The sequence below is a fragment of the Lissotriton helveticus genome, chromosome 5_1 (genome assembly GCF_964261635.1).
Source record: "Lissotriton helveticus chromosome 5_1, aLisHel1.1, whole genome shotgun sequence".
Lineage (NCBI taxonomy): Eukaryota > Metazoa > Chordata > Amphibia > Caudata > Salamandridae > Lissotriton > Lissotriton helveticus.
Window position 1 is genome coordinate 914,425,617 of NC_136065.1, and position 27,400 is coordinate 914,453,016.

General features: G+C 45.0%; 1 protein-coding gene across 5 annotated transcripts in view; it reads right to left on the reverse strand.

The window, feature by feature from the left end:
- LOC144754987 (uncharacterized) overlaps nt 1-27,400 on the reverse strand; it is a 215,350-nt gene that overhangs the window by 12,123 nt on the left and 175,827 nt on the right. For 2 of the 5 annotated variants that reach the window (XR_013594818.1, XM_078643377.1), the window contains exon 6: nt 11,248-11,301. The exons of the other annotated variants lie outside the window; for them this stretch is intronic. Coding sequence is in view for 1 of the 2 variants with exons in the window: in XM_078643377.1 (XP_078499503.1) it covers nt 11,248-11,301 (54 nt within the window). In the remaining variant the exon portion in view is untranslated. The remainder of the gene's footprint in view (nt 1-11,247; nt 11,302-27,400) is intronic. 5 annotated transcript variants of the gene reach the window in all.

The window sequence follows — 27,400 nt, forward strand, 5'->3', positions numbered from 1 at the left end:
TGAAGTGGAGCAGAGGAAGGGAATAGGTTACACATGGCTCTTTGATGGGGGAGTGTTCCATCCTGCTCAGGGGTGGGACAAGAGAGCATAAGATGGCTGCCTACGTGTACGTTTGAAGGGGGCAATGCAATAGCTGCCACATGATTGTGGGTGTGGGAAGTGCTTCATTTTGCTGCGCTGTGGGACAAGGGAGACTTGTGGGAGTTGTAGTGCTGGCTTCACACACACAAACACCCCTTCCTGTTAAGATGGCTACCTACCTGTTAGGTGAAGGTGAGCAATGCAATGGCTGCCACATGGTTGTGGCTGTGGGGAGTATTCCATCCTGCTGAGCTGTGGGACAAGGGGGCCTGGTGGTAGTTGTAGTACTGGCTTCCCACACACAAACACCCCTCCCTCTTTAGATGTCTACCTACCTGTGAGTTTGAAGAGAGAAATGCAATAGCTGCCACATTGTTGTGGTTGTGGGGAGTGGTCCATCCGGCTGAGCTGTGGAACAAGGGGGCCTGGTGGGAGTTCGAGTGCTGCCTTCCCAGCCACAAACCCCCCTCCCTGTTAAGATGGCTACCTCCCTGTGAAGTGGTGGGACAAGAGAGCATACAATGGCTACCTACCTGTAAGTTTGAAGAGAGCAATGCAATGGTTGACACATGGTTGTGAGTGTGGGGAGTGCTCCATCCTGCTGAGCTGTGGGACAAGGGGGCCTGGTAGGAGTTGGAGTGCTGCCTTCCCAACCACAAACTCCCCTTGCTGTTAAGATGGCTACCTCCCTGTGAAGTGGAGCAGAGGAAGAGAATAGGTTACACTTGGCTCTTGGATGGGGGAGTGTTCCATCCTTCTCAGGGGTGGGGTAAGAGAGCATAAGATGGCTGCCTACCTGTACGTTTGAAGGGATCAATGCAATGGCTGCCACATGGTTGTGGGTGTGGGGAGTGCTCCATCCTGCTGAGCTGTGGAACAAGGGGGACTGGTGGGAGTTGTAGTGCTGGCTTCCCACCCGCAACCCCCCTCCCTGTTAAGATGGCTACCTACCTGTTAGGTGAAGGTGAGCAGTGCAATGGCTGCCACATGGTTGTGGCTGTGGGAAGTACACCATCCTGCTGAGCTGTGGGACAAGGGGGCCTGGTGGGAGTTATAGTACTGGCTTCCCACACACAAACACCCCTCCCTCTTTAGATGTCTACCTACCTGTGAGTTTGAAGAGAGCAATGCAATAGCTGCCACATTGTTGTGGTTGTGGGGAGTGTTCCATCCTGCTGAGCTGTGGAACTAGGGGGCCTGGTCGGAGTTGGACTGCTGCCTTCCCAGCCACAAACCCCCCTCCCTGTTAAGATGGCTACCTCCCGGTAAAGTGGTGAGACAAGTTAGCATAAGATGGCTACCTACCTGTAAGTTTAAAGAGAGCAATGGAATGGTTGCTACGTGGTTGTAAGTGTGGGGAGTGCTCCATTCTGCTGAGCTGTGGGACAAGGGAGGCTGGTGTGAGTTGTAGTGCTGGCTTCCCACCTGCATACACCCCTCCCTGTTAAGATGGCTACCTACCTGTTAGGTGAAGGTGAGCAATGCAATGGCTGCCACATGGTTGTGGGTGTGGGGAGTGCTCCATCCTGCTGAGCGGTGGAACAAGGGGACCTGGGGGAGTTGGAGTGCTGCCTTCCCAACCACAAACCCCACCTCCCTGTTAAGATGGCCACCTCCCTGTGAAGTGGAGCAGAGGAAGAGAATAGGTTACACTTGGCTCTTGGATGGGGGAGTGTTCCATCCTTCTCAGGGGTGGGGTAAGAGAGCATAAGATGGCTGCCTACCTGTACGTTTGAAGGGATCAATGCAATGGCTGCCACATGGTTGTGGGTGTGGGGAGTGCTCCATCCTGCTGAGCTGTGGAACAAGGGGGACTGGTGGGAGTTGTAGTGCTGGCTTCCCACCCGCAATCCCCCTCCCTGTTAAGATGGCTACCTACCTGTTAGGTGAAGGTGAGCAGTGCAATGGCTGCCACATGGTTGTGGCTGTGGGAAGTACACCATCCTGCTGAGCTGTGGGACAAGGGGGCCTGGTGGGAGTTATAGTACTGGCTTCCCACACACAAACACCCCTCCCTCTTTAGATGTCTACCTACCTGTGAGTTTGAAGAGAGCAATGCAATAGCTGCCACATTGTTGTGGTTGTGGGGAGTGTTCCATCCTGCTGAGCTGTGGAACTAGGGGGCCTGGTGGGAGTTGGAGTGCTGCCTTCCCAGCCACAAACCCCCCTCCCTGTTAAGATGGCTACCTCCCGGTAAAGTGGTGGGACAAGTTAGCATAAGATGGCTACCTACCTGTAAGTTTAAAGAGAGCAATGGAATGGTTGCTACGTGGTTGTAAGTGTGGGGAGTGCTCCATCCTGCTGAGCTGTGGGACAAGGGAGGCTGGTGTGAGTTGTAGTGCTGGCTTCCCACCTGCATACACCCCTCCCTGTTAAGATGGCTACCTACCTGTTAGGTGAAGGTGAGCAATGCAATGGCTGCCACATGGTTGTGGGTGTGGAGAGTGCTCCATCCTGCTGAGCGGTGGAACAAGGGGACCTGGGGGAGTTGGAGTGCTGCCTTCCCAACCACAAACCCCACCTCCCTGTTAAGATGGCTATCTCCCTGTGAAGTGGAGCAGAGGAAGAGAATAGGTTACACACGGCTCTTGAATGGGGGAGTGTTCCATCCTACTCAGGGGTAGAACAAGAGTGCATACAATGGCTACCTACCTGTAAGTTTGAAGAGCGCAATGCAATTGCTGCCACATGGTTGGGGGTGTGAGGAGTGCTCCATCCTGCTGAGCTGTGGGACAAGGGGGCCTGGTGGGAGTTGTAGTGCTGGCTTCCCTCCCACAAACACCCTTCCTGTTAAGATAGCATTCCTACCTGTTAGGTAAAGGTGAGCAATGCAATGGCTGCCACATGGTTGTGGGTGTGGGGAGTGTTCCAGCCTGCTGAGCTGTGGGACTAGGGGACCCCGTGGGTGTTGTGATGCTGGCTTCCCACACACAAAAACCACTCCCTGTTTAGTTGCTACCTACCTGTGAGTTTGAAGAAAGCAATGCAATAGCTGCCACAAGGTTGTGGGTGTGAGAGTGCTCCATCATGCTGAGCTGTGGGACAAGGGAGCCTGGTGGGAGTTGTAGTGCTGGCTTCACACACATAAATACCCCTCCCCGTTAAAATGGCTATATACCTGTTAGGTGAAGGTGAGCAATGCAATGCCTGCCACATGGTTGTGTGTGTGGGGAGAGCTCCATCCTGCTGAGCTGTGGGACAAGGGGGCCTGGTGGGAGTTGTAGTACTGGCTTCCTACACACAAACACCCCTCCCTGTTTAGATGGCTACCTACCTGTGAGTTTGAAGAGAGCAATGCAATAGCTGCCACATGGTTGTGGGCGTGGGGGGTGTTCCATCCTGCTGAGCTGTGGGACAAGGGAGTCTGGTTGGAGTTGTAGTGCTGGATTCACACACAGAAACACCCCTCCCCGTTAAGATGGCTCCCTACCTGTTAGGTGAAGGTGAGCAATGCAATGGCTACCACATGGCTGTGGGTGTGGGGAGTGCTCCATCCTCCTGAGCTGTGGGACAAGGGGGCCTGGTGGGAGTTGTATTACTGGATTCCCACACACAAACACTCCTCCCTGTTTAGATGGCTACCTACCTGTGAGTTTGAAGAGAGCAATGCAATGGCTGCCACATGGTTGGGGGTGTGGGGAGTGCTCCATCCCACTGAGCTGTGGGACAAGGGGGCCTGATGGGAATTGTAGTGCTGGCTTCCCACCCGCATACACCCCTCCCTGTTAAGATGGCTACCTACCGGTTAGGTGAAGGTGAGCAATGCAATGGCTGCCACATGGTTGTGGGTGTGGGGAGTGCTCCATCCTGCTAAGCTGTAGAACAAGGGGGCCTGGGGGAGTTGGAGTGCTGCCTTCCCAACCACAAACCCCACCTCCCTGTTAAGATGGCTATCTCCCTGTGAAGTGGAGCATAGTAAGAGAAGAAGGTTACACATGGCTCTTGAATGGGGGAGTGTTCCATCCTGCTCAGGGGTGGAACAAAAGAGCATACAATGGCTACCTACCTGTAAGTTTGTAGAGAGCAATGCAATGGCTGCCACATGGTTGGGAGTGTGGGGAGTGCTCCATCCTGCTGAGCTGTGGGACAAGGGGGCCTGGTGGGAGTTGTAGTGCTGGCTGCCCACCCACAAACACCATTCATGTTAAGATAGCATTCCTACCTGTTAGGTAAAGGTGAGCAATGCAATAGCTGCCACATGGTTGTGGGTGTGGGGAGTGTTCCAGCCTGCTGAGCTGTGGGACTAGGGGACCTCGTGAGTGTTGTGATGCTGGCTTCGCACACACAAACACCCCTCCCTGTTTAGGTGCTACCTACCTGTGAGTTTGAAGAAAGCAATGAAATAGCTGCCACAAGGTTGTGGGTGTGAGAGTGCTCCATCCTGCTGAGCTGTGGGACAAGGGAGCCTGGTGGGAGTTGTAGTGCTGGCTTCACACACATAAATACCCCTCCTCGTTAAAATGGCTATATAACTGTTAGGTGAAGGTGAGCAATGCAATGCCTGCCACATGGTTGTGTGTGTGGGGAGAGCTCCATCCTGCTGAGCTGTGGGACAAGGGGGCCTGGTGGGAGTTGTAGAACTGGCTTCCCACACACAAACACCCCTCCCTGTTTAGATGGCTACCTACCTGTGAATTTGAAGAGAGCAATGCAATAGCTGCCACATGGTTGTGGGTGTGGGGAGTGCTCCATCCTGCTGAGCTGTGGGACAAGGGGGCCTGGTGGGAGTTGTAGTGCTGGATTCACACACATAAATACCTCTCCCTGTTAAGATGGCTCCCTACTTGTTAGGTGAAGGTGAGCAATGCAATGACTGTCACATGGTTGGGGGTGTGGGGAGTGTTCCATCCTGCTGAGCTGTGGAACAAGGGGGCCTGGTGGGAGTTGGAGTGCTGCCTTCCCAGCCACAAACCCCCCTCCCTATTAGGATGGCTACCTCCCTGTGAAGTGGTTTGACAAGAGAGCATAAGATGGCTACCTACCTGTATGTTCGAAGAGAGCAATGCAATGGTTACCACATGGTTGTGAGTGTGGGGAGTGCTCCATCCTGCTGAGCTGTGGGATATGGGGGCCTGGTGGGAGTTGTAGTGCTGGCTTCCCACCCGCATACAATCCTCCCTGTTAAGATGGCTAACTTCCTGTTAGGTGAAGGTGAGCAATGCAATGGCTACCACATGGCTGTGGGTGTGGGGAGTGCTCCATCCTCCTGAGCTGTGGGACAAGGGGGCCTGGTGAGAGTTGTATTACTGGCTTCCCACACACAAACACTCCTCCCTGTTTAGATGGCTACCTACCTGTGAGTTTGAAGAGAGCAATGCAATGGCTGCCACATGGTTGGGGGTGTGGGGAGTGCTCCATCCCACTGAGCTGTGGGACAATGGGGCCTGATGGGAGTTGTAGTGCTGGCTTCCCACCCGCATACACCCCTCCCTGTTAAGATGGCTACCTACCGGTTAGGTGAAGGTGAGCAATGCAATGGCTGCCACATGGTTGTGGGTGTGGGGAGTGCTCCATCCTGCTAAGCTGTGGAACAAGGGGGCCGGGGGGAGTTGAAGTGCTGCCTTCCCAACCACAAACCCCACCTCCCTGTTAAGATGGCTATCTCCCTGTGAAGTGGAGCAGAGGAAGAGAATAGGTTACACATGGCTCTTGAATGGGGGAGTGTTCCATCCTGCTCAGGGGTGGAACAAGAGAGCATACAATGGCTACCTACCTGTAAGTTTGAAGAGAGCAATGCAATGGCTGCCACATTGTTGGGGGTGTGGGGAGTGCTCCATCCTGCTGAGCTGTGGGACAAGGGGGCCTGGTGGGAGTTGTAGTGCTGGCTGCCCACCCACAAACACCATTCCTGTTAAGATAGCATTCCTACCTGTTAGGTAAAGGTGAGCAATGTAATGGCTGCCACATGGTTGTGGGTGTGGGGAGTGTTCCAGCCTGCTGAGCTGTGGGACTAGGGGTCCTCGTGGGTGTTGTGATGCTGGCTTCCCACACACAAACACCACTCCCTGTTTAGGTGCTACCTACCTGTGAGTTTTAAGAAAGCAATGCAATAGCTGCCACAAGGTTGTGGGTGTGAGAGTGCTCCATCCTGCTGAGCTGTGGGACAAGGGAGCCTGGTGGGAGTTGTAGTGCTGGCTTCACACACATAAATACCCCTCCCCGTTAAAATTTCTATATACCTGTTAGGTGAAGGTGAGCAATGCAATGCCTGCCACTTGGTTGTGTGTGTGGGGAGAGATCCATCATGCTGAGATGTGGGACAAGGGGGCCTGGTGGGAGTTGTAGAACTGGCTTCCCACACACAAACACCCCTCCCTGTTTAGATGGCTACCTACCTGTGAGTTTGAAGAGAGCAATGCAATAGCTGCCACATGGTTGTGGGCGTGGGGAGTGTTCCATCCTGCTGAGCTGTGGGACAAGGGAGCCTGGTGGGAGTTGTAGTGCTGGATTCACACACAGAAACACCACTCCCTGTTAAGATGGCTCCCTACCTGTTAGGTGAAGGTGAGCAATGCAATGACTGTCACGTGGTTGGGGGTGTGGGGAGTGTTCCATCCTGCTGAGCTGTGGAACAAGGGGGCCTGGTGGGAGTTGGAGTTCTGCCTTCCCAGCCACAAACCCCCCTCCCTATTAGGATGGCTACCTCCCTGTGAAGTGGTGAGACAAGAGAGCATAAGATGGTTACCTACCTGTAAGTTCGAAGAGAGCAATGCAATGGTTGCCACATGGTTGTGGGTGTGGGGAGTGCTCCATCCTGCTGAGCTGTGGGATAAGGGGGCCTGGTGGGAGTTGTAGTGCTGGCTTCCCACCCACATACAATCCTCCCTGTTAAGATGACTAACTACCTGTTAGGTGAAGGTGAGCAATGCAATGGCTACCACATGGTTGTGCGTGTGGGGAGTGCTCAATCCTCCTGAGCTGTGGGACAAGGGGGCCTGGTGGGAGTTGTATTACTGGCTCCCCACACACAAACACCCCTACCTGTTTAGATGGCTACCTACCTGTGAGTTTGAAGAGAGCAATGCAATGGCTGCCACATGGTGTGGGGAGTGCTCCATCCCACTGAGCTGTGAGACAAGGGGGCCTTGATGGGAGTTGGAGTGCTGCCTTCCCAGCCACAAACCTACTTGCTGTTAAGATGGCTACTTACCTGTTAGGTGAAGGTGAGCAATGCAATGGCTGCCACATGGTTGTGGGTGTGGGGAGTGCTCCATCCTGCTGAGCTGTGGAACAAGGGGACCTGGGGGAGTTGGAGTGCTGCCTTCCCAGCCACAAACCCCCTCCCTGTTAAGATGGCTACCTCCCTGTGAAGTGGAGCAGAGGAAGGGAATAGGTTACACATGGCTCTTGGATGGGGGAGTGTTCCATCCTGCTCAGGGGTCGGACAAGAAAGCATAAGATGGCTACCTACCTGTAAGTTTGAAGAGAGCAATGCAATGGTTGCCACATGGTTGTGGGTATGAGGAGTGCTCCATCCTGCTGAGCTGTGGGACAAGGGGGCCTGGTGGGAGTTGTAGTGCTGGCTTCCCACACACAAACACCCCACCCTGTTTAGATGGCTACCTACCTGTGAGTTTAAAGAGAGCAATGCAACAGCTGCCACATGGTTGTTGGTGCGGGGAGTGCTCCATCCTGCTGAGCTGTGGGACAAGGGTACCTGGTGGGAGTTGTAGTGCTGGCTGCCCGTGCACATGCCCCCCCTGGGAATGATGCTAGCTACCTTTGGGGTGATTCAGAGGGAGTACATGTTAGATCTGTGAGACATGTGTGTGGAAGGATGTGTTGCACATAAGTGCATTTGGGCCTAGGAAGTGTAGCTTTGTAGTTGTGCAAGACTGTAGATAGCAGTGTAATGGGAGACATTTGCTGGTACTTATCAGCCTCCACTCCCCTGGCTTTTCCTGAAAGACTCTCTAGATGCAGTATGGCAAGCCCCTTCTCCTCCCATTTGGTGAATGTTCGTGGTGGAATGGGATGGCCACCGCCAATCCTCTGAGCTAGCTCATGGTTCTCGTTGGCACGCTCTTTCACCCTGGTCTTGAGGTCATTATACCTCTTCCTGATCTCATTTTGGGTGCATGGGGGGTCCCTACTGCATTAACTGTGTTGACTATCCTTGCCACATTTTATTTTGTTGTCGCTAATTGTGTCTCTTGGACCATGCTTCCAAACAAATGTGGTCCTACTCAGATTACCTCATTTACCACAACTGACAACTCATTGTCAGTGAATTTGGGTATCTTCTTCAGTGACATGGTATGTGATGTGCAAATGTGGGAAAAGTGCAGTTGTGAAGGTGGTGGTGGTAATGTGTGTGGTGCGTGTTTGGACCCTTCAGTTGTGGAATTGTGCAAAGGATTTTTGTTAGGGAAGTGGCTGGTTTTATACTCAGCTATGTGGGTAGGTCAAAATGGAGTAGTCATGTCAGGTGTGTTGTGTGGGTTGACCTGGGATTTGTACTTTTTACTTGCCATGGGGATGTGTCATTTGGGTGTGTTAGGTGTTTTTTGAGGCTGAGCCAGATTAATGGTCAAACTTGGTAGCTTTGTTGTGTGGTTGCTTTCGACCGCCATTAATCTTCTGGAGCGACAGCGGTGGTCGAAATACAACAGCCCTTCCACCGGCTCTCCCATTCAACAATTGTTGCGATCGCGGCGATTGGAAACAACTGATCATTCCACTGTCACCGTAATCGTATCCTAATTTCAAGTGCAATTAATTCACTGGTTGTGCGGCGGTTTTTGGTGTTTCCGCATCAAATCCGACTGCTGCAGATGGATTTTCACCTGCTCCGGACGGTCCCGACGGAGTTTCGTGGAATCCACAGATATACCCAAAAAATGGCAGAGGGAGCAAAGTTCATTACATCGCAAAAGAGAAACCACTGTTCTGCTACATGGGTTACACTTATACCCAAGAAAAAGTTATAGAAAATAAAACTCATTGAAAGTGTAGCAAATACTATTCCAATGCCCGTTATTCGAGAGCTACTACAATAGATACCAATGTAGTGAATGTTAGAGAACACAACCATTCCCCCAATGTGACTGAAGTTGAAGTAAGAGATACCCTAGAGACTATAAGGGAAGCAAGTGCAAGTTTCCAACAAATAAGCACCCGAATACTAAAGAATGTTTTGACTAGAGTGCCAGAACATGGTCAGGACAACTACCTTCTATCGCCACTTTGAAAAGACTAATAGCAAAAACTAAAAGAGCTACGACTCAAATTCCACTTATCCCCCAATATTTTGGAAAATCCAAATACTACCAGAGTATAAGATCAACTACAAAGAGGAAACATTCCTTATCTATGTCAACGAAAGTAATAAAAAAAGAATTATTATGTCTGCAACTAATACAAATTTACAGAAACTTAAAAACTGTGAAACGTGGATGATGGATGGCACATTTAAAGTTTGTCCTAAACCATTCTATCAGCTGTATACCATCCACAGAGAATATGAATAGACATATATCACCTTTATTTATGCACTACTGCCTAGTAATCAGAACACCACTTGTGTAAAACTACTAACTATAGTCAAACACTTCACAGAAAATTACTGTCCCCAAAGAATCATAATAGACTTTGAGCAGGCAATGATTCAATCCATCCTCAAACTATACCCACGCATTGCAATACAAGGTTGATATTACCATTTTAATTGGAGCATATGGAGGCACCTACAGAAATCTTCTTTGAGCATAGATCATTCAACAAATATCAACTTTGCCTATCAAATAAAAAATGAATAGCCTGGCCTATGTGCCAAGTACTGAAATAGCCAATTACTACAACTTACTTATAGAAAGTCCTTTCTATCAAGATAATAAAAAAAATTAAGTCCCTTCCTAGACTATTTATAAGACACCTGGGCGGGAAGGTTACATAGGTCAGGGCACCGTAGACAACCTACATTACAGATCCCCTTTGGAATGTATACGCAAGTACTGTGGCTCAAAAAGCCAAAGCAAACAACACGGTGGAAGGATGGCATAATGCCTTCCAAGCCACAATAGGAAGAGGACAACCAACACTTCACAAACTCATTGAAGCATGTAAAAAAGAACAGAGTTATCAAGAACTCAGACTAGAGGAATCATTAAGCAAAATAGGCCCTAAACTAAATAAACACACGAAAACTATGTACTAATACCTGCAACATAAAACCAAGTAACATCCAAATACCCAAGGTCTAGAATACCTAGACTTGATTGCTAAATCAATTCTTTAAACTGAACAAAACTAAACAAAATAGAAAACATTGTTTACATTTTACAACTATAAAACATATAAACAGCAATTTTGTTTTGTTTATTAATGAATATAATGGTTATAAAATAACAAATATAGTACAAAATTATGACTCAATATAAATATCTTTAAAAAAAGAAATAATGAAAAAAAGAGATACATTTCCCACCCATAGTAAAAAAAAAACACAGTTATGTAGCAGTAGAATATCATTGAAATCCACAGCAAATCAATTAAATATGAATCCATTGGACAGGAGGGCGGTGGGCGCACACTGCCTTTACACTCCAGCACTTAGTTTACCCTGATGCATCATAATAAATGCAGTGCATGATAACACTTTCTTCAGTGTCAGGCTTTAGTTTTTGACCCTTGTTGGTGCAGCCATTGGATAACAAAGCTCAGATGAAAATACAGAAATCCAACTGTACAAAGAAAATCCAACACCTCAAACCTCTTAATGATGAAGCCCTCAAAAACCCAAAAATCATTTAGAAAACAAAAACGCTCCAACAAACCAGGAAAAAAAGGAAATGCAAAGTAACTTGTTATTAAACAAGAAATAACATTTTCCTTTATTGAAAAAAAAAGCGTTGGCAACTCCATCCGTTCACCAAAAACAAAATCTGTAAATAAAAAAGAAACCACCCGCCCACAACAGAAATACAAACCCATAAGCACTAACATCAACATTAAATATACAATGATACATGTAATAAATACATAACTAACACTGCATAACATTCTAAATATACCCAACACTGCGTCAAACATAAAAAACACTAAACTACCAAAACAACACCTAACTACACCAGAAATGATCAAATAACACCCTAACAAATCTATTTAAACTAATATTACCTTACCCCTACCCTAAAACTACCTTAAAAGCATATAAAATTAATGTACCTGAACAGATAAAAATGCAGCTCCCAACCGCGAGGTTCCGTCTTCCAAAATGATCTAAAATCAAAATCGATAGAAAGTGAGAAAAAAGGAAAAAAAGTGGCTGCATAATTAAAATGAAAAAAGACTAGCACCCTATAGGCAACAATGGAAAATACAGAATAAAAAATATATATATGTCTAACTTTATATCATTCAATGTTTTTTCCCAATGTTTAAAATACATTTAATGAAATGTAAAATATACATATACGGAAAAAGTACGAGCAATACGTGTGTTTTCAGACCGACTCGTACAGCTTTACGAGCAAGCAAGTACGATGCGAGAAATGCAAAATCGCTGACTGAATCGTTTCCGGGTCTGAACCGCTCCATACTTCTTGTCCATATGCAAACCGTGCCGTGCGATGCAGGCGATTTCTGACCGAGCCAGTGCAATGCACGATTCTGACAGTTGAGTAGAGTCGGATCCTCCGACATTTAAACGCTCCTGTAAGCGGGCTTCTGGGGTCCGCGCCGGACCCTCCTTCACCCGAAGTTGTACAAGCAGATCACAGGGGGGGCCCAAGGGTCCCCCCTACACATGCATGTATGGTGCGGATGGCTTAGACGCGTCCCCACTAGAGGGGGCTCCCTTGTGCGCAACGTACCTTGTTAGTCAATGGGAGCCTGTTGTACGCGTCATATAACAGGTTCCCATTGACTTCAATGGGGCTCTGAGCGACCGGTGTCCGTCAGCACTTGTTCACATCGTACTCGGGCGCTCGGAGCGCCAGAGCACGAGTCGGTCGAAAACCCCTCCGGATCCGAGTTGGACTGAACCATCTCCCAGCGAGATCAGAACCGGCTCCTGTTATATTATCACACAAAACTAAAATATAATATTTCATGTATATTAAAATATATATTTTTTTCATTCACTGTAATTGGACAAAAAATATAAAAATGTGATACAAACTATATATGAAGTACAAAATATTTCAGTTAAAAACATATTTTAAATTAAACATATATAGTATTTTATTAAAAATAATATTCAATATACTAAAAAATTAAATATAACCTTGTCAAATACATATTTTACAATTTTTCTAAAATAATACAATTATGTACAATGTATTATAAAAATATTTAAGAAAATATATACAAATGTTTTCTTTTTGGTACTAAAAAATAATAAACCATATAAATGAAACTGTTTATGAAGGACATTTTTTTAATAGTTTGCTTTACTATTACATGACTATGCTACCAAAAAATTTCCTATTTTTCAAAACTGTAAAGAGGTATATATACAAATATATTATTTGTTTAACATTTATACATGACAATGTAATGTTACAAATGTTATACTTTATAATAAAATGTGAATGTGAATACCATCAAACTTTATGATTTATGTTTTAAATATTATAATAAATTATAATAAATGTGTAACCAAAGAAAATGAAAAGTATGTAATTGTGAATGAAAATATAAATTTTATTCCATAAAGAAATGTTGAAAATAAAAACGAACATACATCTATTTACTTATTACAATATACATATAAACTGTACAAAAATTAAACATAATAAATAATAAATAATTCCTATTACTAACTTCCAAATAAACTAAACTCTGCCAAAAAGCAGAATAATACCCCCATCAAATTACTATTCCAACAACATAAATAATTATACTGAACAAAACTGCTGTATAATAAACCATAATATTTTACTATTCCAACTTCAAATCCAAGTAATTGCAGGGGAAAGTGCTGGATAGTTAACCATAATAATTTACTATTCCAACTCCAAATCCAAGTAAACTCACAGAAAGTGCTGATAGTAAACCATAATAATTTACTTTTCCAGCTCCAACTCCAATTAAACTCAGGGAAAGTGCTGGATAATAAACCATAATAATTTACTATTCCAACTCCAAACCAAACTATACTGATGGAAAATGCTGGATAGTAAACCATAATAATTTACTATTACATCTCCAAATCCAACTAAACGCAGGAAAAGTGCTGGATAGTAAACCATAATCATTTTCTATTCCAACTCCAATACAACTAAACTCAGGGAAAGTGCTGGATAATAAATTAAAATAATTCACTATTACAACCATAATAATTTACTTTACCAACTCCAAATCCACGTAACCCCAAGGAAAGCGCTGGATAGTTAACCATAATAACTTACTAGTCCAACTCTGAATGCATATAAACTCAGGGAAAGTGCTGGATAGTAAACCATAATAATTTACTATTCCAACTCCAATTGCAATTAAACTCAGGAAAAGTGCTCGATAATAGACCAGAATAATGTAATATTCCAACTCATAATCCACATAAACTCAGGGAAAGTGCTGGATAGTAAACCATAATAATTTACTATTCCAACTTCAAATCCAAGTCAACTCACAGAAGGTGCTGGATAGTAAACCAAAATAATTAAATATTTCTACTCCAAATCCACATAAACTCAGGGAAATTGCTGGAAAGTAAACTGTAATAATTTACTATTCTAACTCCTAATCCACACACACTCAGGGAAAGTGCTGCATAGTAAAACATATTAATGTACTATTCCAACTCCAAATACAAATAAAATCAAGGAAAGGACTGAGTAAACCCCCCTCAATTTTGATTTTTGAAACTACCAAAAATATATTCTTAACAAAAAATGTATATTAAATGTTTATTAGTTGCAAAAATACAATTCAGTTTTTGATAGATTTTTTTAATAATTACAAATTCTCAATAAAAAATGTAAATATATAAATATTTCAAAATATGTTTTCGATTATTCACTAAATTGTATTAAAAAAATTAAATAAAAATTTAAGAAAATACGATTTTGAATTTATTAAATAATTATATTTTTTTAATAAAAAATGAAACACTTTCACAAAATTTACATAAAGTATTTCGCAACATAAAGAATTCAGAATTTTACAAAAGTAACATTTTTTATATTTTTTTGTAATCAATATATATTTTATTATTTAAAATCTATTTTTTATCCAAACATTCTTAAATTACTCACCACCCAAGTCAAGTCAAGTCAAGTCAAAAGTACTTTATTCGGGCAGCCATATCCCCTATAAACACAATATCCCTCTCCTAAAATTTTATAAAAATAAAAAAAAAAGTCCCTCACAACATTTTTAAATTATTTCCCACCCATATCCCGTATAAACCCAACATCCCAAGCATAAAGTTAAATAAAAAAAAACAAAAATGTTTCAACACAATATTTTTAATTGATTTCCCACCCTTATCCCCTATAAATCCAATATCCCGCTCCTAAAATATATACACATTACAAAATTATAGTATTTTTTCAACAACATTTTTAAATTATTACCCACCCTATCCCCTATAAACCCAACATTCCTCCTAAAATATACACAAATTATGAAAAAATAGTAATTTTTCAACTGCATTTTTAAATTACTACCCACACTTATCTCCTATAAACCCAACATCTCACTCCTAAAAATTATATTTAAAAAAATGAATTATTTAAACATAAGACAATTACTTAAAAATGATAAAATTACTAATACAAAAATACAAAAAAATTATAGAATATTAAAAGAAAGAAACTATAAAATCAATATTATTTACATCACGATTTTTGCCATCAACTAAATCACAATAAAATCGATATTTTAAACATCAAGAAAACTTACCTCGATATACTACACCATTGATATTCTTATCTTGATATTCTTGCATGTCGATATTTTCCCATTGACATTCTGTCTCTGCACCTTATGATCCATTCTCCCTCACCCATTCCCATGGACTTTTCCCATAGTGGACTTTAACTTGATCCCCTTGCCCATGCAAAGAGAACCTTTGAAAACCAACTTCTTGCTTTGTTGGTGATATGAATTATTTTGTGTATCCTCTTATGGATTCTTTTATTTAAGGATTGATTCATCCAACTAGATGAGTGATTTTATATACTGAACTGTTAGATTTATGACTGAGCTTCTTAAAATGTTACTTTTAATCATTGATGATTGATCTGCCTTATTGTGTCTAATTTTCATTCTGTTGAAAATGTGTTGATTTTAAATGCATAATAGAGATAGCCACAGACTATTTTCAGAACATCAGTTTTTTTTGCTCTTGTTTTGTGTAGCCACAGCAGAGATTTTGGTTTGCATGATTCTTGTTAGACTAAACTTCTTTAGTCTACCAATTGCAATACTATAGCGTGGTTTTGAGAGTAATTTACCTTAACCAAATTACCAAGTTGTGAGTTGGCTACCAATTAATGGTCTCATCGGACATCCTGTTTCCTCACCCCTCACTACTACAGAGAAAGGTCCATCAGAGGACCATCGCCTCTGAGGTGAAGTATTGATCCTGAGTAAAACTCCTACCCACATGGGTCCAGTAGGAGGAGTAAGGTTATGTTGGTATTGTAATGGGCCAGATTTTGGACTTCTAGCTCCCTCGTTTACCCAAATGTCATGATATTTATTAATGGGACTGGTATTGGAAGATAGATACAGCTTAATGCTATTGATACTATTGGTACATAATAGACTTTAGAATTAATTTCACTGAGGATCTATTAGAAAAGTTTGCGACACAAAGTCAGTTCTTTGCCTGATAAAAGATTATAATACTCATTGTCAACCTGTTAGTAAACCAACGGAGACAGGATGTGGAAATTAGCATTCCAGATATTTTTACCTTATCCATTCATTTAAACTGTGATATTGTGCAATCGTCTGGTAATCACTGGCCCATAGCCCCCAGTTAAAGACTAAAGATAAAGTACGCAGAAAAGGGGTTGAATATATTGGTGGAAACTACTGAATAATTCTGTAGTGCTTCCAAACCATGGGCCTGATTGCACTTTGGGTATATTTACACTTTCGTTTTGAGTCAGTTTACTACTTTTCAGTTTTAACAAAATGCACTTTTGAAATCACTTACACTTTTGTAGTAACTTACACTTTTGTAGTAAGTCAAGCACTACACATGGCTATTTTAAAATATATATAAAAATATACAACAATACCACATATTTGTTATACATATGTACAATTTGTATATATTTTACCATTAATGTATATGTTTGTATATTTTTTCATATTTATTCAATAATATAATTTACTGTTGACCCAGTTCCTGAGGCGGAAAGCCGGGAGCTGGAGGTACGAGTGTTGGCAAATACTTAGAATATCATTGTATAAGACAAAGCTTACCTTTTTAAAATTGCGTGGTGTCACATAACGTGCTGATTTTAACCTGCACCACTACCAGGACCTGAACGCACTTAGCGCACAGCTGACTAAAACGCTGTTGACGCCCTCACCAGCCCCAGCGGCCGCCATCAGACGAGGCGTGCACGCTGACCACGCCCACTTAGGCCACGCCCCCCCAGAGTGTTGTATTAAAGCGCTGAACACTAGCGCTCTTGTAGACTGTTGACCCAGTTCCTGAGGCGGAAAGCCGGGAGCTGGAGGTACGAGTGTTGGCAAATACTTAGAATATCATTGTATAAGACAAAGCTTACCTTTTTAAAATTGCGTGGTGTCACATAACGTGCTGATTTTAACCTGCACCACTACCAGGACCTGAACGCACTTAGCGCACAGCTGACTAAAACGCTGTTGACGCCCTCACCAGCCCCAGCGGCCGCCATCAGACGAGGCGTGCACGCTGACCACGCCCACTTAGGCCACGCCCCCCCAGAGTGTTGTATAAAAGCGCTGAACACTAGCGCTCTTGTAGACTGTTGACCCAGTTCCTGAGGCGGAAAGCCGGGAGCTGGAGGTACGAGTGTTGGCAAATACTTAGAATATCATTGTATAAGACAAAGCTTACCTTTTTAAATTGCGTGGTGTCACATAACGTGCTGATTTTAACCTGCACCACTACCAGGACCTGAACGCACTTAGCGCACAGCTGACTAAAACGCTGTTGAAGCCCTCACCAGCCCCAGCGGCCGCCATCAGACGAGGCGTGCACGCTGACCACGCCCACTTAGGCCACGCCCCCCCCCCCAGAGTGTTGTATAAAAGCGCTGAACACTAGCGGTCTTGTAGACTGTTGACCCAGTTCCTGAGGCGGAAAGCCGGGAGCTGGAGGTACGAGTGTTGGCAAATACTTAGAATATCATTGTATAAGACAAAGCTTACCTTTTTAAAATTGCGTGGTGTCACATAACGTGCTGATTTTAACCTGCACCACTACCAGGACCTGAACGCACTTAGCGCACAGCTGACTAAAACGCTGTTGACGCCCTCACCAGCCCCAGCGGCCGCCATCAGACGAGGCGTGCACGCTGACCACGCCCACTTAGGCCACATCCCCCCTCTGGTTAAATATGTGCATCTACAGGAAGCGCAGCGGACGAGCGCAGCGGGAGCGCTGTTTGCGCGCCGTCCGCGACCGGCCGGGGCCAGGGGCCACAGACCTAGGCTCCCACCCCACCCAGAGCAGGACCTACAGCTTGGCGACATTATACAGCATAGGTAGGACCACCATCCCCCAGTGCCCTCATATCTTTGCACCCACAGAGCTACCTGCCCGATGTTCAGGGTGTAAACACTCCTTCTGCAAACCCCCTTCGACTGCGACACAAACGTACCGCATGTAGGTGCTTAATTGCCGTTCCTTACCAAAACACAGCACACAGATCTCCATGCTGCTTGAGGAGGGAAAAGCAGACGCGGCATTTCTGACAGAAACATGGCTCACTGCCCACTCCGAGCCAGACGTGGTAAAAGCCCTACCTGTAGGCTATTATATCCTCAGAGTGGACAGACCGGCAGGGAGAGGTGGAGGTCTGGCGATTATTTTTTAAAACCAGTACCGATGCCGTATAACAGCAGAAACCATCCCTGAGTGCGAGAGTGTAGCATTCTGCATAGAGTTCAACGCCAATAGCACATTCTCTGGCACCCTTATCTATCGCCCCCCCGAGCCTGCAAAAGAGTTCCACAGGTCTCTCCCAGAAATTACAGCGCAAAGAATCCTCTCCTCCGCCAACCACACAATCCTAGGTGATCTTAACCTTCATTTTAACTCTCCCTCAGACCACATTGCTAAGGAACTACAAGAAGACCTGGAAGCCCTCCAACTACTCCAACTGGTTGCCGCCCCGACCCACGAAAAAGGCAATTTACTTGACCCCATATTCAGCAACTGTCTGAATCGAACTGTGGATCAACCTATCCCCCTCCCATGGTCGGACCATTTTTTGATCCCTTTTACCTGGGTCAAACACAAGACCCCCCAGCCACCTCCCCAAACCACAACCAGGAGGAACTGGTCAAAACTTCCATTGGAGCTCTGGATGCACAACTTAGATTCATCTCGCCCGCTACCCTGCCCAGACCCTAACGCGGCAAACGCCCACTATGAGAGCTGGATCACCCATTCGCTAGATGCGATCCTCCCGCTTCGTAGGTCCTCCTCGAAGAGACTACAAAAATCTGCCCCCTGGTTCTCCGACTCTCTAAGACAACTAAAACGCGTTTGCAGACAACGAGAGAGAGCCTGGCGCTTAGACTTCCTCCCAAACAAAAAGGCTGCCTACAAAGAGGCGATCAGAGCCTACAAAGAAGGAATCAGATCAGCCCAGGCAACCCACTACTCTAAGAAAATATTAGAAGCAAAATCCAAGCCAAAAGAAATTTTCCAAATTATAAAACATTGCTCCAATGTCAATTCGGTCCCCCCACCTAACAAAACCCAGGATCAATGCAACGAGCTCGCGGACTTCTTTCACGACAAAATCCAAAACATCTACTCCACTTTCCCGATTGCAGGCACATCCCTGGACTCGAGCAACTCACTCCCCCCGAGGTCACCCCTCCATCCAGACCAGCCCTCCCTCGAGCACTTCCACCTTTTGGACCTTGACACCTTAAGCAAGGTGGCACGACAAGTCAAGTCGGGCTCCCCCTGTGATCCTGCCCCGCCAGAGATCCTGATGCAGGCCAGCAAAACCACCCTGCCTACCATCCTGGATCTCCTTAATACATCCATATCCGCCTGCTCAGTTCCCATGGCTTGGAAACAAGCCATGGTACGGGCACTGTTAAAAAAAAACAGCCTAGACCCAAACGACCATGCCAGCTATCGCCCCATCTCGCTCCTCCCCTGGGCGAGCAAAGTGTTGGAGAAGCACATAAATGCGCAGCTGGTCCAGTTCCTGGAGGACCACTCTCTACTACATACATCCCAGACAGGCTTCAGACCGAAGCACGGTACGGAAACCGCCTTACTAGCAGTCACCGAAGAAACTAGAAGGATACTGGACCAGGGAGGATCAGTGGCAGTGATCCTCCTTGATCTAAGTGCCGCCTTCGATACGGTCAGCTATACCATCCTGCTAGACCGCCTTTATAACATCGGAGTTTCAGGTGACGCTTTAAGGTGGTTTGACTCCTTTCTGTCTGGGAGGTCGTTTCAGATCTTCGACGGAAAGACAGTATCCTCCAGGAAACCCTTGAGCTGCGGAGTTCCACAGGGCTCCTCTTTGAGCCCGGTGCTGTTCAACGTATACATGAGGCCGCTGGCGGGTGTTGTCGAACCATATGGCATCAAAATCGTGTCATATGCTGACGACACCCAGCTTGTGGTCTCACTGGCCACGGAGAACAGCACTCATTCTCCAGCAGACCTGCTAAATTGCCTAGAGGACGTTAAGGGATGGATGACCAACTCCTCCCTTAAACTAAACGGAGATAAGACGGAGCTCATGCTCCTAGGCCCAACCTCCCCTGCGGCTTTCACCTCCTTGTGGCCCAGTACCCTGGGCTCTCCACCCGCTCACAAGGAAAGTGTTAAAAGTCTGGGAGTATGGCTAGACCATAAACTCTCCTTCTCCACCCAGGCAAAAAAGCTGTCTGCCACCTGTTTTGGCCTACTTAGAGTTCTGAGGAAGGTGCTCCCGTTACTTCCCCTGGAGGCCAAAAAGGTGGCAGTACAAGGTCTGATCCAATCCCGTCTGGACTCGAACAATGCGCTATATTTGGGGGCCCCAGAGATGACCCTTAGGAAATTGCAAATTGTTCAAAACTGCGCAGCACGCACCCTGCTGAAAATTCCGCGCACCCAGTCGGCCAGACCTGCTTTAAAGAGTCTTCACTGGTTGCCAGTGAGGCAGAGAGTGGCCTTTAAGGCGCTATGCTTGGCGCATCGCACTTTTTGGAAAACGGGCCCTGCCATAAACATCAGCCTGTTTACCCCCTACCACCCTAAGAGGAACCTTCGGTCGATGGAGGCATTCCTCGCCGTTGTTCCCAGAGTGAAGCGAGCTAGGTCTGGAGGTAGGTTGTTCTCCTTGAACACCGCCAGGCTCTGGAATGCTCTTCCTATCTCACTCCGTTCCAACCCAGACCTACTTGCATTCCGGAAAAATCTAAAGACATTGCTGTTTGCTCAATCCTATGTACCTTAGCTCCCTCCAGTCACTTTCCCTTCAACCCAGCGCTTGGACGCCTGTGGGCAGCAACCGCGCTCAATAAATATTTTTACAATTACAATTACAATTACAATTATAATAACATTATTTCCTATGGGGTTTTATTCTAAGTCCCTACCTCCATTATGCTCAATGGGAGGATTCCGCAGTACCACTGGTTGGCCATGTGTAGTGCTGAACTTACTACTGAAGTGAAAGTTATTACAAAAGTATAGATTACTTCAAAAGGACGGCTTGTGAAAATTGAAAAATAGGAAACGTACTCAAAAGTATAAACTTACTCAAAAGTGCAATTTATCTTTGTGAATCAGGCCTTTTCTTATTACTGGTGCAAGGACCTACTACTATATTTAACAGATTCTTCTGAGGGCTTGTGAGACAACAATACAAAGGTTTATGGGTTTTTAAACTGGCTAAAGGTGAGGATTTTGTTATGTTTCTGAATATTCTGAGACATTTCATGATTTTTGTGATTTTTATAGAAAGATCAGCACCATTAGGCATATGAACCAACCACAAAATATGATTACAGTGAAGTGGCTTTTGGAAAAGCGTTACATCTCAAAAATCAATTTTTTATTTTGTTGCATTTTTTTCCTAATGTTTGGGAACTTACCTTTTTTTAAGAATTTCGTATTTTTTGCTCCAGGTATTCCATTTAAATAAGCGTTTTCTTTCCCATTTGCTTTAAGTGGAAAGATCATTCAGCACAGTTTTCATACACAGTTCAGCTTCCCACTGCAACTCTCCTAATTAGCTCAGATGAAAAGTGAATGTTTTTTGTATTTTTCTTATCAGATTATGGCAGCCATAGCATCAAAAATCAAACATAGGGGCCCATTAGGATGGCGGGGGAACCGTGGCGGACAGAAACACCGTCCGCCGCTTGTTCACCCCGGTCGCCTTGCGACCAGAGCGGAAAAGGGTTTATATGGTGGCAGTGTCTGCTAGACACCGCCATCCATATTAGGATGCAGGCAGGAGGGTGCCTTTCCGTATCAGCGTTGCCGCCACGGAAAGGCATGTGGTCTTTTAGTTTGGGGGTCGTTGCGGGCCCCCAGGATGATGGGGGGTGGGGGAGGCACATGGGGGGTACCTATGGTACCCCCTACATGTGCATGCACAACATGCATTTTTAGCATTGTGGCGGGTGGTGCTGAGAGCACCGCCTGCCACAATGTTAAAAATGCAGGATGCACCTGCCACTGTGGCGGGCGCATCCTAATACCCCCTACGGGACCCCCGCCCTTATGGCAGGCGGTCCTGTTATTCGATAGGATGGCGGGCGGACAAAGTCCACCCGTCATCCTAATGGCCCCCATTGTTTTCTAAAAAATCCAATTAAAGTTGTCTATTCATGTGAGTTAAGATTTTCATGCACACTTATCTTAATTTATGAGTGCAGAGAAGTTTTAAGGCATGGCCAAAGTAGGCTATTGCCCCCACCTTTCAAATGGGCCCCTGGGTAAATTTACTCCCTGTTTCACATGTGTCTATATCTCCATCTCATCCTTTAATGTATTATTCAATATTATTTTGTATCATGGTGCTAGAACTAATAGAAAATGGGTTATTAAAAACAAAGCTGTCCCAGACAAGAGCCCCTAAATATGTCTTGCTGTGGCCCTGAAAACTCTTAAGAACACACTTTATGAGTATAATATCAGGTTTCGAAATCAGAAAAGTTGCTTTGTGTTAGACCTGTCATCCTAGGATGGCCTTCCTCCAAACCTTTTGCCTGCTTACCTCCACTTTTTGCTGTATCTTTTTGTTGGCCTTAGGACTCTGAGCACTTTACCACAGCTGACCAGAGCTAAAGTGCATGTGGTTCTCCCCTAAACACGGTGACATTGGTGTATACCCAATTGGCATATTTAGTTTACTATATGTCCCTTTTAAAGCGGTGTACCATATACCCAGGGCCAGTAGTCTAAATGCTACTAGTGGGCCTGCAGACCTGATTGTGCCACACTCACAAGTAGCCTTTGAAACCTGTCTCAGGCCTGCCATTGAAAGGCCTGTGTGTGCAGTTTACTTCCACTTCGACTTCTCATTTAAAACCACTTTCCAAACCTTAAATTTCCCTTTTATTACACATAAATCACCCATACGGTAGGCCCGGCAGGGTGCCATATATATCTAAAATGTAGGACACTTACTTTTAGGTTTTACTTGTCCTGATAGTGACAAACAGCTAAATTTGTTTTTCACTACTGTGAGGTCTATTACTCTCATAGACTAGCATTTGAAATTCCTTAATAAAACACTTTAAAGCTGTAATTCCTGATTAGAAAGGAGTATCTAAATCATGTTTCATATCTTTGGAATGGTAATGATAAATCCTCTTTAGTGGTAAAGTTGGATTTAATATTACTGTTTTAGAAATGCCACTTTTAGAAAGTGGTAATTTCGCTGCTCTTATTGCTCTGTTTGTCCTGCATTATGTCTCCAATATAAATCACGTTGTGGATTCCCTTCGACAGCTAAAAACACAGGAAGGCTGGGTATGACCGAGAACTCATCTGCTTTCATGTAAATTCTGACAACTCTTTCTGGGCAGGAACAGGAAGGTAGAGCTGACACTTACACCTGAATAAGCAAAGTCCTGAGTCCTACAAAAAAGGCTGATTACCCCCATAGGTATCCTGGCAGACAGGGCTTGGATGAAAGGGAACTTGTGTACTTCAAGGGCCTGCTATGAAGCTAACCCCACTTCAAAGGCAAATTTGGATATAAATACTGGGGCTCTGACCCTACCAAGACAGTAGGCTACTGGACCTATGAAGAACTAATAGGCAGGTGTAAAGACTGTTATGCTACAAGGATTGCCACTCTGGTTGATTGACTGTTCTGAGGAACTGACAATGATTGGACCCATCTCACTTGAACCCTGGCTTGCCTCCTGTTTTCTGAAGTCTCAGGGACACAAAAACTTCTTGCACTCCTGCTGGTGTTGCTGGACCCAGCCATCTATGACTCTACCCTGAGGTACCCCCTCCAATACGTAGCCTCAGAAGTCGGTTCTGCTGCTGATTTACTTCACAATTGATGCAGTGGGTTTTTTGTAGGGGTGGGTGGAATTTGCGTAATTGTGTTACGCAAATCTCCACGTAACAGTAAAAAATCTCCGCAAACATGCGGAAATTCCGCAAACACGCAGAATTGCTTGTTTGCGATGCTTTTTTCCTGTTCGCAGTCGTTGTTTGCTTGCTCGGGGGAACTATCTCGCGAACACGCACTTTGAGAACGCGAACAAGCAAAAAATTTCGCGAAGTCGCGGTACGCAGAATTTTGGGCAATTTTGCGTTCTTCGAGGGAACGCAAAATTACCTGCATTCCGCAAATTCCGCAAGCGGAACGGAATTTGCTGCCCATGCCTAGTTTTTTGTGCTTATCAGAACTGACACAGTGCCCTTCAACATTGACGCTGTTCTGATCCAATGGCATCCCTGCGTGGTTCAATGATGATGCGGAACCCGACTGCAAGGTTCAATGACGATGTATTTTTTCAGCTGACCCCTGCGTGGGTCTTGTCGCTGTCCTGCCCTCCATTGCAGTCGGCCTGAACTTTGGATTTACCCGGGTCCAGTGTGACCTCAAATAAGCATTACGTTTTGATGTATTCTTTAAAAACCTCAGAACTCCGATTCTGCTTATTACATGTCTGTTGTTTTGTTCTTGTTTCAGTCATAAAATGATCCTCTGTTTTTCTAAACCTGTGTGGAGTATTTTTGTGGTATTTTCAATGTGTTACTGTGTGTGTGTTGCACACATACTTAACACATTGTCTCTTTAGATAAGCCTGCCTGCTCTGTACCAAGCTACCAGAAGGCGAACACAGGTTGTCTTTTAGTGTGTTTCTAGCTTACCCTGACTAGGATTGTGATCCCTACTTGAATAGGATGCATACCTGTCCCAGCTAGAGATCCAATTTCTAACAGTTTGGTACTCACAAATTCATTCACTGAAACAGAGGTTTATGTGTGAATTAATGAGGACTTTTTGGTATTTTATGTGGGGATACCAGTGTGCATATCAGTCAAGGCATGTTGCTTTCCAAATCTGTTATTTATTTGTCTAAATATATAATTTATAATTAAGGGCATCATCCTTGCACTGCTTTTTGAATTACATAGAGCGCGTTTAATATTATATTCGTGATAATGGATTACCGGACATTTTTCCTGCTCTGGGCCATTATAAATACATTCCTTGTGTAATCAAGAGATGTAGTGGTAATCATGGGAGTCTCTCCGGTATTACCAGGCATCTCCCACTAAGGGGCCGATTCCGATGTTGGACGGACCTGAGTCCGTCCGACATTGGTCAGGAGCCGTAACCGTCCAACCTGCTGTCCTCGGTTACGGCCCCGATAGTACGATCACACTTGTATACTTCACAATGCAAGCATGCATTCCGAGCAGAAAGCATGCTTCCAATGTGAAAAGCAGGGGTGCAGTTCATCCCTGCACCCTGTGGCCGGCACCCCAAGATGCCTGCCACCGGGTGCAGGGATCCACAGAGGGGTACCATAGGTGCCCCCAGGCTGCCATTCGGCAGCCTCGCACCCATGCTCCATGACCGCACCCATGCTCCATGACAGTTTCCGACTGCCTTTTCGTGCCGGACAAAAACCGGCATGAAAAGGCAGTGAAAAAATTCCATCGTACTCCCTCGGTCGCAAAGAGGCGACCGGGGAGTACTGAGGGATTTCCGACGGAGGACAGGCTCTCCAAACCTGCCACCTGCAATCCAGAAATCCGAGGCAGATTCCTTTCCGACCAAGCCCATCAGAATGGCTCGGTTGGAAAGGAATCCATGTGACACATTCTGGTATGGTCGGAAGGGCTCTGACCATCCTTTGGAGCCCTTTCGACCGAAATCGGAATCGGCCCCTAAGGTTCAGGAATATATTGTGCAGCTTTTTGCTGCTAGAGATAGATGTCCAAATTATGTGGGAGCCATGTTTATTGACTGGTATTTCCCAACTTATTGGGCCAACATCTAAATATGGCAAAAAGGGTTTATCAGCCCTTTCCTGGTCAGTCCTTTGAGCTGTGTTTGCCACAACACTGTGGCCTATTTGTGTATTAATACCAAAGGCCATTTGATTCCCTAAAAATTGAATTCCATTGTACTATTCCCTTCCAGCTCTTAAGCCAGTAGAAATGTTTTAAAAAGGGATCTGAAAAGTTGCAAAATCTCCTGCCACACCAATTAAAAGATTTATTTTTAATTCCCCAGCTTTGAACAGCAACATGTTCCACTATAGTTTGAGGCAGCAGTCAACATTTATGCTGCTGCTATGTTCTGTTCAAGGGAAAAGGGGGCTGATGCCACTTGGCAGTCTTCCTCATCCCCTCTACTCATTCATCTCACCCACATCACCAAGTCTCTACACAGTGCCTCACCAACTGTAAGATTCTCAGCCAATTGGTTTGGCATTATGTTGCATCCCACCCAGGACACATTATCCTCAGCCTCACTCTCTTGCCCCCACACCTGGCCACATTGCCCCTGCAACCCTCCCAGCACCTGGCAAATTGATTTGCCACTGGGCAAATTCATTAGCAAAATCATATTTCTGAATGCATCTATGACATAGCTGTTATGGTATGTTACTGGTATTTGTAGAGCGCATGCTCACCAACGGTTTCTTTGCGCTATGGTAACAAGACCTGATCTAGTTATTGGACATGCATCAATCATATGCCTGTCTAAAAAGCCAAGGTTTTAGTAGTTGTCTAAATTTAATGTAGTTGGGGGCACTTCTGATTTTGAGAGGGAGAGGGTTCCAGATGCGGGGGTAGGGGTCAATTACTGCACATTTGGAACCACCAGTTCTCTTCTTTTTGAATGTAGGTATTGTGAAGTAGTTCATCTGGATGGGTCTTAGAGTATGGCTGGGGGTGTACTTTTGGATGCAGGCTGTGATGAAAGCTGGACTCTTTCCACTGAGAGATTTGAAGATAATGTAAATGCAGCCAGTTTTAAAGATAGCTCTTTGTTCCAACATTAGCCAGTGAAGTGATATGGCATTGTCTTGACTGTTGGAAAATTAGTCGGGCTGCTTGGTTCTGCACAATTTAGAGCCTACGATTGAAACCTTTCTAGAGACCCACATCTAGTCAACTCTGGATATTACCAGGCAATTATTACTTGAATGAGGGCCTCAGTAGTGAGGAATTTTGCTATTTTCCTGATTCTATGGATTTGTAGAAACCAGGAGGTTGCGGCACAGAGTTGAGGTTTCATAGATAGATCCTCATTGATGAGAACTCCAATACTTTTTACTGATTTCTTGGGGGAAGGAGGGGCATCCATCACAAAGAACCATGAGGATGCAATCCAGAATTCATGCTTACTTCCAGTGATAACAATCTCAGTTTTACCTAAGTTTAGTTTTAGATTGTTGCAAGAGGTTGTAGAGGTCTTTGCTGGCAGTTGTTTAACCTTTAACTTGACGTATACAGACCACATGAGGCATATCTAAAGGGTCCCCATCAGCTAGTAATTGATGCTTTTGAAATAAACAAAATCCTTTCATAGATATTGGGCTTGTGGATACACTGGGACAAATCAGTTAACTTTCCTTTGGGGTCTTTGATGACAGGTGAGGAGCTGCTGATCATACCCCTGAAATGTGAAACGGAAGTGTTTAGATATAATCATCTTCTACACAGATTAAAAGAACGTAAACTGAG